This window comes from Chiloscyllium plagiosum, chromosome 11 (assembly GCF_004010195.1).
Source record: "Chiloscyllium plagiosum isolate BGI_BamShark_2017 chromosome 11, ASM401019v2, whole genome shotgun sequence".
Taxonomy (NCBI): domain Eukaryota; kingdom Metazoa; phylum Chordata; class Chondrichthyes; order Orectolobiformes; family Hemiscylliidae; genus Chiloscyllium; species Chiloscyllium plagiosum.
Window position 1 is genome coordinate 68,082,814 of NC_057720.1, and position 18,540 is coordinate 68,101,353.

An 18,540-nucleotide genomic window follows, 5' to 3' on the forward strand; every position below is an offset into this window, starting at 1 on the left:
AGTTCTGTGTTATAGAGTGACTATAATCCCTGAAAGCTGAATGTATTTACTGACTGGGACTTATTTATAAAAATTCCTTGCATAGCTGTTCCTTATGCAGCAAAATTGTTAAGATCACAGTTTAAAACCTGTTGAAATTATTTTAAATCTACCTGAGTGTAAACACTGCATTTATGGACTGTATTATCACATCTTTCAAACATCATGAAGCATTTTGGGAACAAATTTCTTAAAATGGCCATCATATTTGCCCTTTTGCATGCAGCATTGAGATGAAGTTCATTTTAAAGGAAGATATTCATATTACAAATCATCTTTCACTGCCCCAGGACAATCCAAAATTCTTTACAACCAATGAAATACTTTTGAGGTGCAGTATTGTCTTTTATATTGAAGGAAACATAATGGATCAGATATCAAATCAAATTATTTCTGTTTTTTCAAATAGTAATGAGGAATTTTTAACATTTTGGTTTAAATCCTCATCCTAAAGCAATGAAATGCTCCTTTTGTGTTACATTAGTATTAGCCTAGATTACTTGTTGAAATCATTAAGTGGATGTTCTACCACACCCTTCTGATTTGGAATACTACCAAGTCAAACTGACAACTTGGAGGAACAACTTTGAAATGATCCTGATACATCTCAAACCATCTATGAATGTTGCAATACTACTTGCATACTTTGTATGTGTAGGTAAGAACCAGTATTTCTGGGTTTTTCTTCTGTCTCATCTCGTTTTCCTGGACAGGATGTAAGGAAAAAGCTTAACAACTTTTAATCCTACTTGCTTCATCTCTCTATGTATCCATCATTTTTCAAGTAAGAATCTTAAAAGAGCTCAAAATTGTTCTTCACTATCTTTTATATTTTTCTTCCTTCTTTGTAACTATTGTAATCTGTTGTAACCAGGTGAATAGGAGTGAATTGCCTCCTCTCTTTTTACAGCCTCCCAGCTCCCCCTTTGTTTTGTCCCTACTGGTCAGTTGCAACATACAGCTCTATCACATGTGAATTGGAGATGTAGTTAATTAGATCAAAACGCAGGCAACAATTACAAGGTTTTGTTGTGTGCAAGGAAGAGGAATTTTATTACATACTAACCTCAAGTTTATAAAAAAAAATCAAGCACAGGTAACGTTGAAAAGGAGAGTATTTCTAGTACAAACAGGAAGAATAAACACTATGTGGTTTAAAATGATCTTTGAGATCCTGAGATGTTTGATTTTTTTTTAAAAACTTGGAACCACAGGTTTATTGTTGAGTTGTATCCTTAGTAGTGGTAAAATCTGCAGAGTTCTTGATGAATGATGTTTTCCCAATTCGCTTTTTCACTGGGCTCTGTCCTCTGCTTGCTCCAAAAGCTAGTACTTCCAAATAAACCTGTTGGACTATAATCTGGTGTTGTGTGATTTTTAACTTTCTGAGATAATGAACAGGAACCTGAGAGAGAAAGAGACTTAAAGCTTTTGCTATAAATATATTTTTTTTCTTTGCTCTGCAGCTGAAAAGCAGCTGTTGAAATAGAGTTATTTTGTTTACTTCTGAGTCTGCCTTGATTGTTTTCTCGCAAGCCGGATAATCTGCAAACAACCTTTCATCTCTCAACATGTGAACGTATCATGCTAGTATGAATTAAAACAAGAAATAAATATCTGATTTCCTTGGCCTCTTTTAAGATGGCCAGCACGGTGGCTCAGTGGTTAGCACTACTGCCTCACAGTGCCAGGGACCCAGGTTTGATTCCCGCCTCGGACGACTGTCTGTGTGGAGTTTGCACGGTCTTCCCGTGTCTGCGTGCATTTCCTCCGGGTGCACCGATTTCCTCCCACAATCCAAAGATGTGCAGGTCAGTGAATTGGCCATGCTAAATTGCCCATAGTGTTAGGTGCATTAGTCAGAGGTAAATATAGGGTGGTGGAATGGGTCTGGATGGGTTACTCTTCTGAGGGTCGGTGTGGACTTGTTGGGCCGAAGGGCCTGTGTCCATACTGTAGGGAATCTAAAAAAGATGTTAGTTTCAGCTCACATTGGTTTAGCAATGCTTGTCTCAGTCTGTGGTCCGGTGACTTTGCAGTCATTTTAGCAAAGTGTTTGCCCTATTTGTTTGAAACCATTTTAGTCCATGAAGGGACTCTGGTTTAGCATCAGATAATGGAAGTTAAAATTTGATAATTCATAATTACCATTATGACAACACATTCTGTCTTTGTGAACCTTATCACTAATTCCTGGTTTTCCTCAACTTCCCTTATTTATTTCTTGACTTTACTGCCCTGCATTAGAATTCTTACCCCATTATCTTGATTTTTCAAAATTAAAAAAAAATCTTCCCTTTTAATTTTAGATTCCAAAGTAATACAAATTTTTGGTTACATGTGGAAATCATATACACTGTTTCTGCAGAAGTGAGATTTTTTTTAACAATTTTTAAAATATCTTGGCCAGCTTCCTAATGCTTAAGTGAAAATGTCACCAAGATTTCTAGTGGTTAAAATTATTCATTGTCATCTATGCTAAATGTTTTTCTGATAAGAATCATATTTTTGCTATTACTGTTCCATTTGTTTCTGGTCTCCTTGTATTATGTCATGTATGTCCCAGAGGAAGTTACAAGTGACTCTCCTAATTTTAGCTTTCATTTGACCTGTAACACAGCATAACTGATTTGTGTTGGAAAATGAGGACAGATACTCATAGTACTTTTTTTCCTTTTGAGGTTAGTGGGTAATAAATTCTTATAGATGAGTAACATTTGTGCCACATAAATGCCAGGCAATGACCACTTGCAACAAGAGAGAATCTGACCATCACCCCTTGACATTCACTGGTGTTACCATCTGTGAATTCCTGGCCATCATCTTCCTGGGGGTTACCATTGACCAGAAGCTGACCTAAGCTCACCTTTTAAGTATGTGGCTCCAAGAGCAGGTCAGAGGTGAAGAATCCTGCAACGAGTAACTCACTTACTGACTCACAAAGCCTGGCCACTATCTACAAGGCACAAGTGAAAAATGTGATGAGTCCACTCCAGCAACATTGGAGAAGCTTGACATCATCCAGGAAAAAGCAGCCTGCTTGATTAGCAGCATATCCACTTCCACTACCATCAACGCTCAGTAGCAGCAGTGTGTACTATCGAAAAGATGCACTACAGAAATTCACCAAGGCTCCTTAGGACAGCACTTGCAAAATCACAACCACTTCTATCTAGAAGGACTTGGGCAGCAGTTACATGGGAACACCACTGTTTATAAGTTCTCTCCAAACCACTCACCATCCTGACTTGGAAATATATAACTATTCTTTCAGTGTCATTGAGTCCAGATACTGGAATTCCCTCCCTAATAGCATTGTGAGTCTACATACATGGACTGTAGTCTATATTAGAGTGGTGCTGGAAAAGCACAGCAGGTCAGGCAGCATCTGAGGAGCAGGAAAATCAACTTTTTGGGCAAAAACCCTTCATCAGGAATAGAAGCAAGGTGCCTGCAGAGTGGAGAGATAAATGAGAGGGGAGTAGGGTTGGGAGAAAGTAGCATAGAGTACAATAAGGTGATAGGTCAGAGAGGACGGTGGAGTGGATAGGTGGAAAGGAAGATAGGCAGATAGGACAGGTTATGAGGGCGGTGCTGAGCTGGAAGGCTGGATCTGGGATGAGGTGGGGGAAGGAAAAATGAGGAAATTAGTGAAATCCACATTGATGCCATGGGGTTGAAGTGTTCCGAGGTGGAAGATGAGGCGTTCTTCCTCCAGGCATCGGGTGGTGAGGGAGTGGCGATGGAGGAGGCCCAGGACCTGCATGTCGTCGGCAGAGTGGGACTTGAAATGTTGGACCACAGGGCGGTGGGGTTGATTGGTGCTGGTGTCCTGGAAATGTTCCCCAAGGCGCTCTGCTAGGAAGCGTCCAGTCTCCCCAATGTACAGGAGACCGCATCGGGAGCAACGGATACAATAAATGATATGGGTGGATGTGCAGGTGAAACTTTGGATGTGGAAGGCTCCTTTGGGGCCTTGGATGGAGGTGAGGGAGGAGGTGTGGGCGCAGGTTTTGCAATTTCTGCGGTGGCAGGGGAAGCTGCCAGGAAGGGAGGGTGGATTGTTGGGGGGCGTGAACCTGACCAGGTAGTCACGGAGGGAATGGTCATTGCGGAAAACGGAAATGGATGGGGAGGGAAATATATCCCTGGTGGTGGGGTCCGTTTGGAGGTGGCGGATACATGGACTGTAGCAATTTAAGAAGGCAGTTCACCACCACCATCTTAGGACAACTACGATGTATAATAAATGTTGGCCCTGCCAACAAAGCCCACATTCCATGACAGAATTTTTTAAAAGTTATGATTTTGTGGTATTGGTTACTGGAAAAATGCCAATAATTCACAGATCAGTTTTTAATAAAACTTATTGTGCTATCTGTCCAATCTGTGTCCAATCTGTATCCAATCTCTGGCAGATGATTATGCTATTTCCTCCTTGCCCCAAATGCAAATCGAGCAAAGTTCCAGAGCACCTATTTAGATCAAATCATCAGAAATTATTGTAAAACAGTTGCTTTCTTTCATATATTTCCATAATCTTAAAAGTTAAGAAACTATCATGTCAAAAGAGCAATTGAACAATTTTATACTGTATCATCTTCAATCCTGTCACTAATCAAATATTAATCTCTCTTTAAAAGTAACCATAGAACTGGTATTGATAATGGATGATCCAAGGTCTGGAGCACAGTTGTGATGGTTAGCTGCTAAGCTGGTTTTATTTTAGCCTGTATCAACTGCTGATGTCATTCACAATGGTTTTAAATTTTAGGAAGCCAGTCAGAGGCTTTCTTGTTAAAAATTGCTTTGTATTTCTAACAACACGTTGTAGGTGCAAGAATTGTGACTGGCATTCATTCCTTAAATTTGACCTGCTGTGCTCCAGTGTTTATAGCACCATCTAGTGACACATTACAGTGATGCTGTATTCAATGTTTTCACACAAAATCCATCGTGAAAACATAAAAGATATTAGTAAAAGGAATTTCATTGAGTGTCTCATTTGATTGCTGTCTTTAATGGCTAAATTAAAAATCTTTGGTTATGCTAAGGTTATCAAAATTTTCATATTAAAGAAAAACTTTATAATGTGTTGTCTAGTTTCGCTACCTGTTTAGTAGTCTGCTGAAATGACAGGTTGAGAAACAGGGTGCTACTCACAACCAATTTTAGTAGCTAGGTTGGTATGATATGTTCCTTGCTTTGGAATCATGGCCACAATTGCATGTCAAATTGTTCATCTTCCACTGAAAGAGCAGGTGGCCATGTTATCCATACCCAATGTGGATTTGGTTGAACGCTATCCATTATCTTCAGAGATGGCTGAAACCAAATACCTGTGCTATTGAGCCAGTTATGAGATGCTGAGGTGTGTGCAGAATAAAAACTCATGCCTCTTTCCATCTAGATAGTGGGCTGATAATTTTCAATATTTTCTTAGTAGGTTTTTCACTGCTTTGTGAAAGGGAAAATTCAGTGTTGCTCTGACGTCTTTCATCTCATAGAGTAAAATGAGACAATGATGAATGCCATATCGGACAACATGTGACAGCACATGGAACCACTTAATTACAGTGACCTTGAACATCTCTGACACTGGATGTAGGTTTGCTTACTGAGCTGGAAGGTTTGTTTTCAGACATTTCGTCACCTTACTAGGTAACATCTTCAGTGAGTCTTCGGATGAAGTAGTGGTGGTGTAGCCCGCTTTCTCTTTATATGTTTGGGTTGGTGACGCCATTTCCTATGGTGATGTCATTTTCTGTTCTTTCTCTCAGGAGGTGGTAAATGGGATCCAAGTCAATGTGTTTGTTGATAGACATTCTAGTTGGAATGTCAAAACTTGAACAAACAGCTCTGTCAACCATCCAGCCCAAATTTTGGGTCCGCTACTTGGATAACACCTTTGTCATCACGAAACAAAACAAGTTAGAGGAAACCTTCAAGACCATCAATAATACCCTTATTGGCATAAAATTCACTAAAGAGGAGGAAACCAACAAAAAGTTGCCATTCCTAGATGTCACAGTAGAGCAAACAGTCAATGGGGAGCTTCAAACCAGCATCTACAGGAAAACAACACATACGGACCAAATAGTTAACTACAGAAGTAATCATCCCAACATGCACAAACGAAGCTGCATTAGAACATTATTTCACTGAGTCACCACACACTGCAGCACAGAGAAACTACGCAGAGCAGAGAAAAATCACCTATACAGTGTATTCAAAAGGAATGGGTACCCAATGAACACAGTCCGCAATTTCTCAACAACTGGGGTGTCGCGATGGCTCAGTGGTTTGCAATGATGCCTCACACCACCAGGGACCCAGGTTCAATTCCCACCTTGGGCAACTGTCTGTGTGGAGTTTGCACATTCTCCCCATGTCTACGTTGCTTTCCTCTGGGTGCTCCGGTTTCCTCCCACAGTACAAAGATGTGCATGTCAGGTGAATTGGCCATGCTAAATTGCCTGTAGTGTTAGGTGCATTAGTCAGAGGGGGGTGGGTTGCTCTTCGGAGGGTCGCTGTGAATTTGTTAGGCCGAAGGACATGTTTGCATACTGTAGGAAATGTAATCAAACAACCCAAACAAGCGGACAAAACGTCCAGAAATCCTAGCCACTCTCGCCCACATCAAAGACATCTCGGAAATGACTGCCAGACTACTCAGACCCTTTGGCATCATGGTAGCCCACAAACCTACCAACACACTAAAACGGCAGCTAATGAATTTGAAAGACCCTATACAGACAACAAGCAAAACTGATGTCATTTACAAAATACCTTGCAAGAACTGTAACAAACACTGCATTGGACAAACAGGCAGAAAACTAGCCACCAGGATATATGAACTAGCCACAAAATGACATGACCCACTCTCACAAGTATCCTTACATACAGATGAGGAAGGACACCATTTTGACTGGGACAACACATCCATCCTAGGACAAGCCAAACAGAGACACGCATGAGAATTCCTAGAAGGATGGCATTCCAACCAAAACTCTATCAACAAAAACATTGACTTGGATCCCATTTATCACTCCCTGAGAAAAAGAACAGGAAATGATATAGAAAGCAGGCTACACCACCAGTGCTTCATCCGGAGGCTTACTGAAAATGCCACCTAATAGGTGACGAACCTTCCAGCTCAGCGAGCAAACCTACATCCAAAACCTCAACCTGAGCTACAAATCTTCTCAAAACTTGCTATCTCTGACAATATCCCCATGGCAACATTTAGCTGCATATTAACTGTCTTTGTGTAATGGCTGCAAGATCATGAAGCAGAGTAATACTCTGCAGCAGGGTTGATTGTTTCGGCTGTACTGTCCTTAATGTTCCTGGACCAGTTTCACCGTGGTTTTTACTTCTGAGCTGGTTTTGATGAAGTATCACTGCTGTATGAAAATCATGATACCCAGGTGTTGTGGGCTGGGTAATTTATCAATATTAGATCCAGGTTGCTGGTGAGCATTGAACTTAATTCCCCTAGTTTTAATACTTGCGTTGGTTTTCTGTGCCATTGACATGGATGATGTTTTTGTATTTGGTGCAAAGCATGCCTACCAAATAGATGTGGCAGTCTGTGGTGAGCTGCTTCTGTGATTTAAAAAAAAACTACATGCAGAACTTAACAGTTGCTTGTTAATGTGTCGATATCAAAAAGTAATTTCAGTGTTTTTGGGATGAATGTAAACATGTAAATAATGATTTCAGTATCATATAATATGCTACTAGGTTGTGCTGCAAGTATTAACAAGATATTTTGTGCTCTGTACGATGTTGATTGTTGAAATACGATCAAGGATTTCTGTCTTTGGGTGTAGTGATTTGGTAAACAGCGGACTATTAATTTATTAATGTGGTGGACTTCCATTTCCCTCTTATTGAGGCAGGAGATAATATGCTGTAGCCTCATTGGTATCTTGCTGAAATAGCAACTTTTCCTGTGCAAATTTAGATAGAATATTGTGAGGCTATGCAGCTGTTGGAAGTATTGCAGTTCAGTCCATCCCTGGCCTCATTTTTTACTTAGTTCATTTTGTAGTAGATTGCATTTAAGAGAAGTCAAGAGCAGGTACCCTGTATTTTTTTCATTCTGATGCCATTAACTCCCTTCCTAATGAAGGGCTTATGCCAGAAATGTCAATTCTCCTGCTCCTCGGATGCTGCCTGACTTCCTGTGCTTTTCCAGCACGATACTCTTGACTCTGAGCTCCAGTATCTGCAGTCCTCACTTTCTCCTCCCTGATACCATTAACTGTTGAAATCACTCATATTACCTAATTAATTAAAATTTAGTTCAGCAGAAGAGTAGAAGTTAAATCTACAACCTATTTAGTCTCATAGTTAAGTCCCCCACCACAATGGCAGCTTGGAATTGCATGGCACATTTTTAATGCAATATATATCCCAAGAAACTGTACAGAAGAGAAAAGCAAGATACTGCAGACACTTCTGTTGTTGCTTCTGCCTTGTCGTCTTTCCATCCTTGGATCGTTCGCTTCTTGTACCTCAGCTGGTTCCCACAGCACATAAAACATTGAACTGGGATATATATGTTGGCAACAGTACTGCATATCTTAGAGATAAAGTAATGTTTATTTTGAGAAGTTGTTAAAGTTAGTGGAAAAGTGAGACTATTATGTAGGTAAGATAGATAAGTTTCAGGAAGTTGTTGTTGCCAAATCGATTCAGGAGATTGTGGGGATTGGATAAACCAACTCTGTATTGCACTCTGCTTTGAGTTTTAAATTCTGCCACTTTTTTATTGTGTGAAGTGTAAACCAATGTTTGATTATTCTGGTATTCTTAAATGTTTCATTGCATTTATAGAGTCATAGAGATGTACAGCATAGAAACAGACCCTTCGGTCCAACCCGTCCATGCCAACCAGCTATCCTAACGCTATCTAGTCCCACCTGCCAGCACCCTGCCCATATCCCTCCAAACCCTTCCTATTCATATACCCATCCAAATGCCTCTTAAATGTTGCAATTGGCTTTTATTTCTTGTGTTAGTTTACCTATGTATTTAATCTCGATGCTTTTTCAAATTATAGATGAAGATGTACACAACTAGATAATGTGCACATTGTAGAAGCTTGAAGATCCGTACCTGGGGTTTAGAGAATCAAGGTTCAGAAATACTTGGGTGATGGTTATGGTCCCAGACTTTGATACCATTTGTGAGATTGGTCCTCCAGTGTGGAATCATCTTGGAATGCAGGTTCTGGGGATTGGCAGGAATGTGGAGTTGACAACATTCAAGGGGGAGCCTGTCCTTGAACTAGATGAAGGGATGTAGGGCTTATCTCACTCAAGGGTTCCAGAATGCTATCAGCATTTGTTAGAAGAGAGAAGTGATCATTGTGATTAGGTCTTGGTCAGTTTATCTCATTGTAGATTTGATTCTGGTTTCTGTTTATTTTGAATGATAAATAAATGCATGGCTACTTTGATATTTTGTTTTATTCATAACTAGCAAAATTTAACTGGCAATTTTTGCACATCTTGGGAAGGACTAGGCTCACAACCAGAACTCACTGCAAAGGACTAACTTCCCTAATGAACATAAAATCATCAAGTTATTGAAATTGTGTACTCTTATTGAAATGGCAAGGGAAACTGGTAATTGGAGATGGGGGTACAATCCAAGATGCCCATGTATGTTGAAAAGGAAGGTGGGGGGTGGGAAATTATACTGCGATTAGACAGGAGCTGTGGAGTATAAATTGGAAACAATTGTTCTGTAGGAAACGCACAACAGAAGTGTGGAGGCTGTTTAAGGAGCATTTGTTGCGAGTATTGAACAACTTTGTCCCACAGAGATAGGCAAGAAATGGTAAGATGAAGGACCCTTGGATGACAAGAGAAGAGGAGCTTCTCGTCAAGAGGAAGAAATAAGCTTACTTAAAGTTGAGGAAGCTGGCACAGCTTTAGAGGATTACAGGGTAGCTAGGAAAGAAGTCAAAAATTAACTGAGGAGAACTAGGAGAGAGCACAAAAAAGAAAGGCATTCTACACTTAGGAATAAGAGAATAATCAAAGAGAGGGCAGGGCTGATCAGGGATAGTGGAGGGAACTTGTGCCTGGAGTCTGAAGAGGTAGGGAAGGCCCTAAATGAGTTTTTTGCTTCAGTATTAACTAGAGAGAGGGACCTTGTTGATCGTGAGCACACTGTGGACCAGGTTAATAGGCTCGAAGAGATTAATGTTAAGAAAGTGGATGTGCTGAAAATTCTGGGAAGCATCAGGATAGATAAGTGCCCAGGGCCAGACCAGTTATATCCAAGGTTACTACGGGAAGCAAGAAATGAGATTGCTGCATCTCTGGGGATGATCTTTGCGTCCTCACTCTGCCCACGAGTAGTTTTGGATGATTGGAGGGAGGTGAATGTTGTTCCTGGGTTCAAGAAAGAGAATAGGGAAATCCCTGGGAATTACAGACCAGTCAGTCGTACGTCTGTGGTAAGCAAGGTACTGGAAAGGATTCTGAGAGATAAGATTTATGACTATTTGGGAAAACATAGTTTGATTAGATAGTCAGCATGGCTTTGAGAGGGCCAGGTCATGCATCACAAGTCTTATTGAGTTCTTTGAGGATGTGACAAGACAAGTTGACTAAGGTCGAGCAGTGGATGTGGTTTATATTGTTATCAGTAAGGCATTTGATAAGGTTCCCCACAATGGGCTCATCCTGAAAGTTAGGAGGTATGGGATACAGGGAGATTTTGCTGTCTGGATACGAATTGGCTGGCTGAAAGAAGACAGTGAGTGGAGGTCGGTGACCAGTGGTGTACCACAGGGATCTGTTCTTGGGCCTCTGCTCTTTGTAGTTTTTAAAAATGACTTGGATGAAGAAGTGGAAGGGTGGGTTAGTACGTTTGCCATTGACACAAAGGTCAGTGGTGTTGTAGATAGTGTCAAGGGCTGCTGCAGGCTACAACAAGACATTGCAGGATGCAGAGCTGGGCTGAGAAGTGGCAGATGGAGTTCAACCTGAATAAATGCAAAGTGATTCATTTTGGAAGGTCAAATTTGAATGCTGAATACTGGGTTAAAGACAGGATTTTTGACAGTGTGGAGGAACAGTGGGATCTTGGGGTCCATATTCATTGATCCCGCAAAGTTGCCACCCAAGTTGACACGGTTATTAAGAAGGCTGATGGTGTTTTGGCTTTCATTAACAGGAGATTGAGTTTAAGAGCTACAAGGTTTTGCTGCAACACTATAAAACCCTGGTTAGACCACAATTGGAATATTGTGTTCAGTTCTGGTCACCTCATTGTACGAAGGAGTGTGCAGAGGAGATTTACCAGGAAGCTGCCTGGATTGAAGGGCTTGGCTTAAGAAGAGAGGTTGAGTGAGCTTGGGCTTTTCACACAGGAGAGAAGAAGCAAGAGTGGTGACCTGATAGAGATGTATAAGGTAATGAGAGGCATAGAGTAAATAGCCTGAAACTTTTCTCCAGGGCAGAAATAGCTATCATGAGTGGTCATAATTTTAAAATGTTAAAGGAAGGTATAAGGGAGATGTCAGAGGCGGGTTCTGTATGTAGAGAGTGGTGGGTGCATAGAATGCACTGCCAGCAGTGATATTAGAGTCAGAGACATTAGGGACTTTAAAGTGATTGTTGGACAAGCACATGGACAGCAGTAAATTGAGGGGTGTGTAGGTTAGGTTAATCTTAGATTAAGATCAATGCTCGACACAACATCGTGGGCCGAAGGGCCTATAATGTACTGTTCTATGTGTTTCCTTGTGGTGTGGGTAACAGTAAATCTGCGCTTGTTGTAACAGGTGAAGAAAGATTACCAACCCGCTATCTAGCTCAGGAATTGCTACACGATTGGGGCTGGGGAAGAAACTAATGGAATTAGATGAATAAAGTAAGAAAGATGCACTGAGGAAGATGTTCGTTTAACCCTAGGTGCAACATATATGGGTAAGGTGTCATGTACAAGTGTAGAGTAATAGCGCTAATTTAAAAAAAGATTAATTCATGACTTGATCAACTCATCTTTGAGTTCTGGTAATGGTGGACCATGGTTAGATATAGTAATAATCTCAATTGGACATCAGAAGTAATGAATAAGCCATGAAGTACTCTTGGGTATCTGACAGGTTGGTTTATTCTTTACAGGCTAATGTAAGTTGATGTTGGAGTATAGTATTTTCCTTGAACAATTTTCTTCTTCTACTGATTTACCTTCCCTGTTATGCTTTACAAAACCCTTTGACACTGCCTGCATGTGTACTTTTTATGGACGTATTCATGTTTATTAATTTAATGTGAACACAAATATTGCAAATTGGATGTTGATTAGTAACAAGATGATTACAGTCAACTTCTGTTTTGCCTTTAGACAATGTTGTAATTTTGGCAGTACTCATACGGATCACTGGATTCCAATCACAAGTAGGAACTACTATGTGTTTTTTTTCACTCGCTAGCAGACTACTGCAGCTGTTTTCAGTACCTTTCACTCTATATATTTAAAATTAGCCTTTTGTGCTAAGGATTTTTAGAAGGAGTTACTTTTCCTCAGAATGCTTTGAGATGTTAGCCTGCTTGTAAGGTACTAGAAACATAAAAATCATTTTTCTAACTTGGCTATGTTTGGTAGGGGAAATTGTTTTTATTCTTCAATTTTTTTTCCAAGAATGTTTTTTTGTTCTCAATTCTTTATGAAGATTTCCACACTAAACTTGTATTGTTCCAGTACTTTGTTCTTTATGCTGTTTCAGAACTTTCTTTTTAATGTTTCTACAGGTATGTAAAGGTAGGAGACACAGTGTCACAGTTTGACAGCATCTGTGAAGTTCAGAGTGACAAAGCATCAGTTACAATAACAAGCCGATATGATGGTGTGGTTCGAAAAATTTATTACAGCGTGGATGACACCGCTTATGTGGGCAAACCACTGATTGATATAGAAACAGAAGCTGTAAGAGGTACATCATACCGGAACACTGATTTTTAGGGGGTGGGGGTCCTTCACTACTGAGTATTTGTAAAATTGCCTAACTTTTAAAAAAAAATGCACATGGGACCTTACATTATGTAAGGACAAGTGAAGAGAAACAATATAAACTAAGTCAAATATTTTTTAAATGTGGTGTAAAAACCAAGAGAATTTGTATTCACAGATCTTTGGTGATGGGGCCAGTTTAGAAGTGTGGTATCCTTGGTTTTGTAGTGGTAGAGTGTGCAAAAACAGGGATATTTTTAGGATGTTGGACAGTAACAAACTTAGCATATATCAATTTTGCACCTTCATTGTGATGAAATGTCCAAAGGTGTTTTAGAATAACATAACAAAACAGTGTAACACCAAGCCACATAGGGAGATATTAGGTCAGACGGCCAAATGCTTAGGCAGAGGAGTATGTTTTCAGAAGTGTTTTGAAGGAGGAAAACAAGATGTAGAGTGGGCATTTAACATAGAACATAGAGCGTTACAGCATAGTACAGGCCCTTCGATCCTCGATGTTGCTCCTAAAATTAATCTGGTCCCCATCTAACCTACACCATTCCATTATTATCTTTGTGTATGTCCAATGCCCATTTAAATGCCCTTAAAGTCAGCGAGTCTACTGCTGTTGCAAGCAGTCTGTTGCATGCCTCTACTACTCTCTATGAGTAAAGAAACCACCCCTGATATCTGTCCTAAATCTATCACACCTCAATTTAAAGCTATGTCCCCGCGTGTTTGCCTTCACCATCCGAGGAAAAAGGTTCTCACTGTCCACTCTATCTAACCCTCTGATTATCTTATACATCTCGATTAAGTCACCTTTCGACATTCTTCTCCCCAATGAAAACGGCCTCAGTTACTTCAGCCTTTCCTCGTAAGATCTTCCTTCCATACTAGGCAACATCCGAGTAAATCTCCTCTGAACCCTTTCCAAAGCTGCCACATCCTTCCTATAATGTGGTGACCAGAACTGTACGCAATACTTCAGGTGCGGCCTTACCAGTGTCTTGTACAGCTGAAGCATGACCTTGTGTTTCTGAAATGCAATCTCCCTACAAATGCCAACACACCTTATGCCTTCTTAACAACCTTATCAACCTGGCTAGCAACTTTCAGGGATTTATGCACCTGGACACCGAGATCTTTCTGTTCATCTACACTGCCAAGGATTTTACCATTAGCCCAGTGCTCTGCTTTCCTGTTATTTCTTCTGAAGTGAACAACCTCATACTTTTCTGCATTAAACTCCATTTGCTCCTTCTCCACCTCCACCTAGCTCTGCATCTTATCGTGTCCCTCTGTAATCCACAACATTCTTTGGCACTATCCACAACTCTGCCTACTTTAGTGTCATCTAGAAATTTACTAACCCATCCTTCTACAACCACATCCAGATCAGTTATAAAAATGACAACAGCAGTGGCCCCAAAACAGATCGTTGTGGCACACCACTAGTAACTGAGCTCGAGGATGAACATTTCCCATCAACCACAACCCTCTGTCTTCTTTCAGCTCGCCAATTTCTTATCAAATTCACCAACTCACCTTCAATCCCGAAACTCTGTATTTTGTGCAATAGCCTACCGTGTGGAACTTTATCAAACACCTTACTGCAGGCCATCAACAGCTTTACCTTCATCCACCTGTTTTGTCACCTTCTCGAAGAACTCAATAAGATTAGTTAGGCACGACCTACCTTTCACAAAACCGTGTTGTCTGTCTCTAATCAAATTATTCCTTTCCAGATTATTATAAATCCTATCTCTTATAACCTTTTCCAACACCTTGCCCATAACTGAAGTAAGGCTCACTGGCCTATAATTACCAGGGTTGGCTTGACTCCTCTTCTTAAACAAGGGAACAACATTTGCTATCCTCCAGCCTCTTGCACTACGCCTGTCGACAAGGATGATATTAATTTCAAAGCCAAAGGCTCCGCAATCTCCTCCCTGGCTTCGCAGAGAATCCAAGGATAAATCCCATCTGGCCCAGGGTCTTATTTGTTTTCAGATCTTCCAAAATTGCTAAAACCTCCTCATTGTCAACTGCAATCCCATCTAATCTAGTGGCCTGTATCTCTGTATTCTCACTAACATTGCCCTTTTCCAATGTGAATGCTTACGAAAAGTATTCATTAAGCGCTTCCCCATGTCCTCAGATTCCACACACAACTTTTCACTCCTATCTTTCTTTGCCCTAATCTTACTCTAGTCATTATTTTATTATTAATATACATTATACCAATTTGTGAACTTAGGGCCTAGATGACTGAAGGCATGGCTACCAATGACGATGTGGTAAGAACTGGGAATGTAGTTGAGGTCAGAATTAGATCTTTATGTATCACTAATATGAATACCTTTGAACTGAAAGCAGGACAGATTATTTAAAGATTATTTATTTAAAAGATTTGAGGCTTTTTTTTTGAAGAATGCTTATAGGATTTCAGAGTTTACATCAATTATAAAGGATCAATTGTAATTTCCTTGGATAGAAAGAAATACTGGTCCATGTGAACTGTCAACCCTGGAAGCATTATCACCATGAAGGAAGTTAAGAAACAAAGCAGGTGACTGCCAGACACAAAGCCACCGAGCTGAATGATGAAAGCAATTAGCATGTAGTTACAGACACAGAGAGAAAGCAAACAGAAAAAGAAATATCGCAAAATCTTGAGCAAAGGAGAAATGAATTTCTCTCAATATTGCTCCGCATAAAGTTTAACAGTAATGCAAGCTGCGTAGAGAGTGTGGTGCTGGAAAAACACAGCTGGTCAGCAGCATCCGAGGAGCAGAGAATCGACGTTTCGGGCATAAGCCCTTCATCAGGAAAGGCTTGATGAAGGGCTTATGCCTGAAACGTCGATTCTCCTGCTCCTCGGATGCTGCCTAACCGGCTGTGTTTTTCCAGCACACACTCTCGACTCTGATCTCCAGCATCTGCAGTCCTCACTTTCTCCTAGTTATGCAAACTGGTCTAAAATCTGGAAAACTGTAAACGGCTGGGTATTTTCTCATGTGAAATCAATATATTAAGTGGTTGGTTGATTGAAAAGGATCTTTGGCAAACTACTTTATTTAAGTTATTGTGGCTTGAGGAGGAGAAAATTTGTCGAAGCCTTTGTAGCAATAAAAGTATCCATGAAACTTAAAGGTGAAAACTCTTGCTGGATAGAACTGATCTCACCTGCATGATTCAAACATGTATTGTTACATACTGCCACACTTGTGTTCAAAAACATGTGCCTGCATAAGATATACGTTATATTGCCTAGTTAATTAATCTTTTTATTTGAAGTGTCATTTGTCTGTTAATTGAAGTTTGCTTTATGTTAGTTCTAAGTCATGTTAAAGTAAAAGCTGCAAAATGTAGAACTTTTTGGTTATTTCTTCCTTGGTGGTGAGTCAGTAAGTTTAGTTGTTTACTTTATGGCTCCCCACGTGGATCTTAATAAAATTGACAGCTCAACTGAGATTAAGCCTAGAGACTGTAACACCACTTCATTGGAATTTACCAGCATTTAAAGAAGCAATGTATGATATTCATCTTTTCTATGTTTTATTGGGAAATCAACATGGGTACCTTTTGAGGTTCATGCTTTTGAGAGACAGTATAACTGTTTAAACTTGAAATAGGTGTGAAAAGAAATGTAAAACTAATGGGATTAACATATGATCAGGAGCTAAGGATGATGGGATCCTTGAAGAATTGACTGGCCATCTGGGGCTAAAGGAGGAAAGGTCAAGTTCCAACAGTGATTGAGAACAGCTGGTTAGAATTTAAAAAGAAGTAGAATTAAGAAAGATTGACTTAGAAAGAGAAAAATTAGCAAGGGATGAAAGAGATTGGGAAAGAAATAAGGAAAGTAAGATATAAAAATATTGAAATGAAGCACGAGTTTCAATTATGTAAATTTGAGTTGATAAGCAAATGTGAGGCTGCCTGTAAGAAGTTCTCTTAATTTTGATTTGATGAAGAATTTTTGCTTAGTGTTCTGCTACATGTGAAGAAGCTAGTTATTTGGTGAGTATCCTCTAAGTAACTATGGTTTATTCCATTCCTAGGGATTGAAATATAATAATAATGGCAAGGTTAATAAAATATGTAAAAACAAAAGGAAATATATAAATTATTAAAATAATTTAGCAGCTAATTATAACACATTAAAAATGGCAAAACAAGTGATGAGTCACAGTTGCAGAATGGAGCTGCTGGCTGCCAGTTTGATTCAGGACAAATATATCGGCAGTAAGTGTTTGAGCCAAAGTTACACTCACTTCAGAGATTATTGTTTCAAGTCTGAAAACCGAACACTACATCACATCCTTTTAGGTGGATTCTTTAGTATTTGGAGGCAGAGACACCTCTAGCGATTCGGTCTTCTGATTTGATTAGATTTCAGGGAAAGGACTGCGAACGAGGCAAGTGAGGGAGCCCCGAGGTCAGCTGCATTAGCCTTTGTAATTGTCTATAGGGTTTGAAATTCCTTTTTTTTGGATTAGAAATGGGGCTGCAGGTGGATGCATGACCATGCTACAGGAGACCATTTATGTGGAAGGGACAGAAAGGAATATTGTGGTAATAGGGGACAGTTATACAGAGCAATTTACCAGTCTCTGCAACAAGGGGTGAATCCAAACTGCAGTGTTGCCTATCGGTGCCAGGGTTTAGGACATCCACTCCAGACTGGAGAAGAATTTGCAAAGGAACGAGGAGTTACCAATCATCATGGTCCATATAAGTACTAACAGCATGTGCATGACAAAGAAGGAGATTCTACATGGTCATTCAAGGATCTAAGCACTAAATTACGAGGTAGAACCTCAGAAGTCATAATCTGGATTATTATTTGAGTTACTTGAGTGCAAATTGGCATTGGCCAATCAGATTATCGATGATTGTGTGACTCAAAGACCAGTCTGAGAGAAGTGGGTTCCGGTTTGTGGAGCACAGGCATCAGTTCTGGGGAAAGTGGGATCTGTACTGACAAACGGTCTCCACCTGAACTGTGCAGGGGCTGGTATTCTGGCAGCTGCATAATGAGAGAAGTAGAAAGGATTTAAACAAAATATAGAGGAACCTCGATTATCCAAACGAGATGGGCAAGCACTGTTTCATTCGGATAATTGATTATTCAGTTAATTGATTCAATGCCTTTCCTCTGGGGCTCAGAGTTTTCTGTTAAGTCCACTCACCATTCAGGAGACTAGACAGCAGCTCACCATGTGCAAGCCCCGCCGCCCCCACCCTCGTCTCCTGCCCGCCCCCCCCTGCACCACCATGTCTGCTCCCACCCCCTTTCCGGGCTGCCGGACTGGACACCAACAACAAGACTGCTGCTGCTGCATCCTTTTGGGAGTGAGTCTCCAAATAACACACACACACGCACTCATTCACACACTCACAAGTTTTTAATGCAACTTTTTCACAGGTTCCACCTTATCCCTGTACAGGACAATGTTAGAGAGATTATCTGGGGAAAGGGGGATTAGGGTACATGCCTGTGGGAACTCC

General features: G+C 40.3%; 1 protein-coding gene across 3 annotated transcripts in view; it reads left to right on the top strand.

Annotated features, from left to right (window-relative positions):
- Positions 1-18,540, top strand: part of dbt (dihydrolipoamide branched chain transacylase E2) — a 59,246-nt gene that overhangs the window by 12,815 nt on the left and 27,891 nt on the right. For all 3 annotated transcript variants that reach the window (XM_043699688.1, XM_043699687.1, XM_043699689.1), the window contains exon 4: positions 12,822-13,003. In XM_043699688.1, the coding sequence (XP_043555623.1) occupies positions 12,822-13,003 (182 nt within the window). The remainder of the gene's footprint in view (positions 1-12,821; positions 13,004-18,540) is intronic.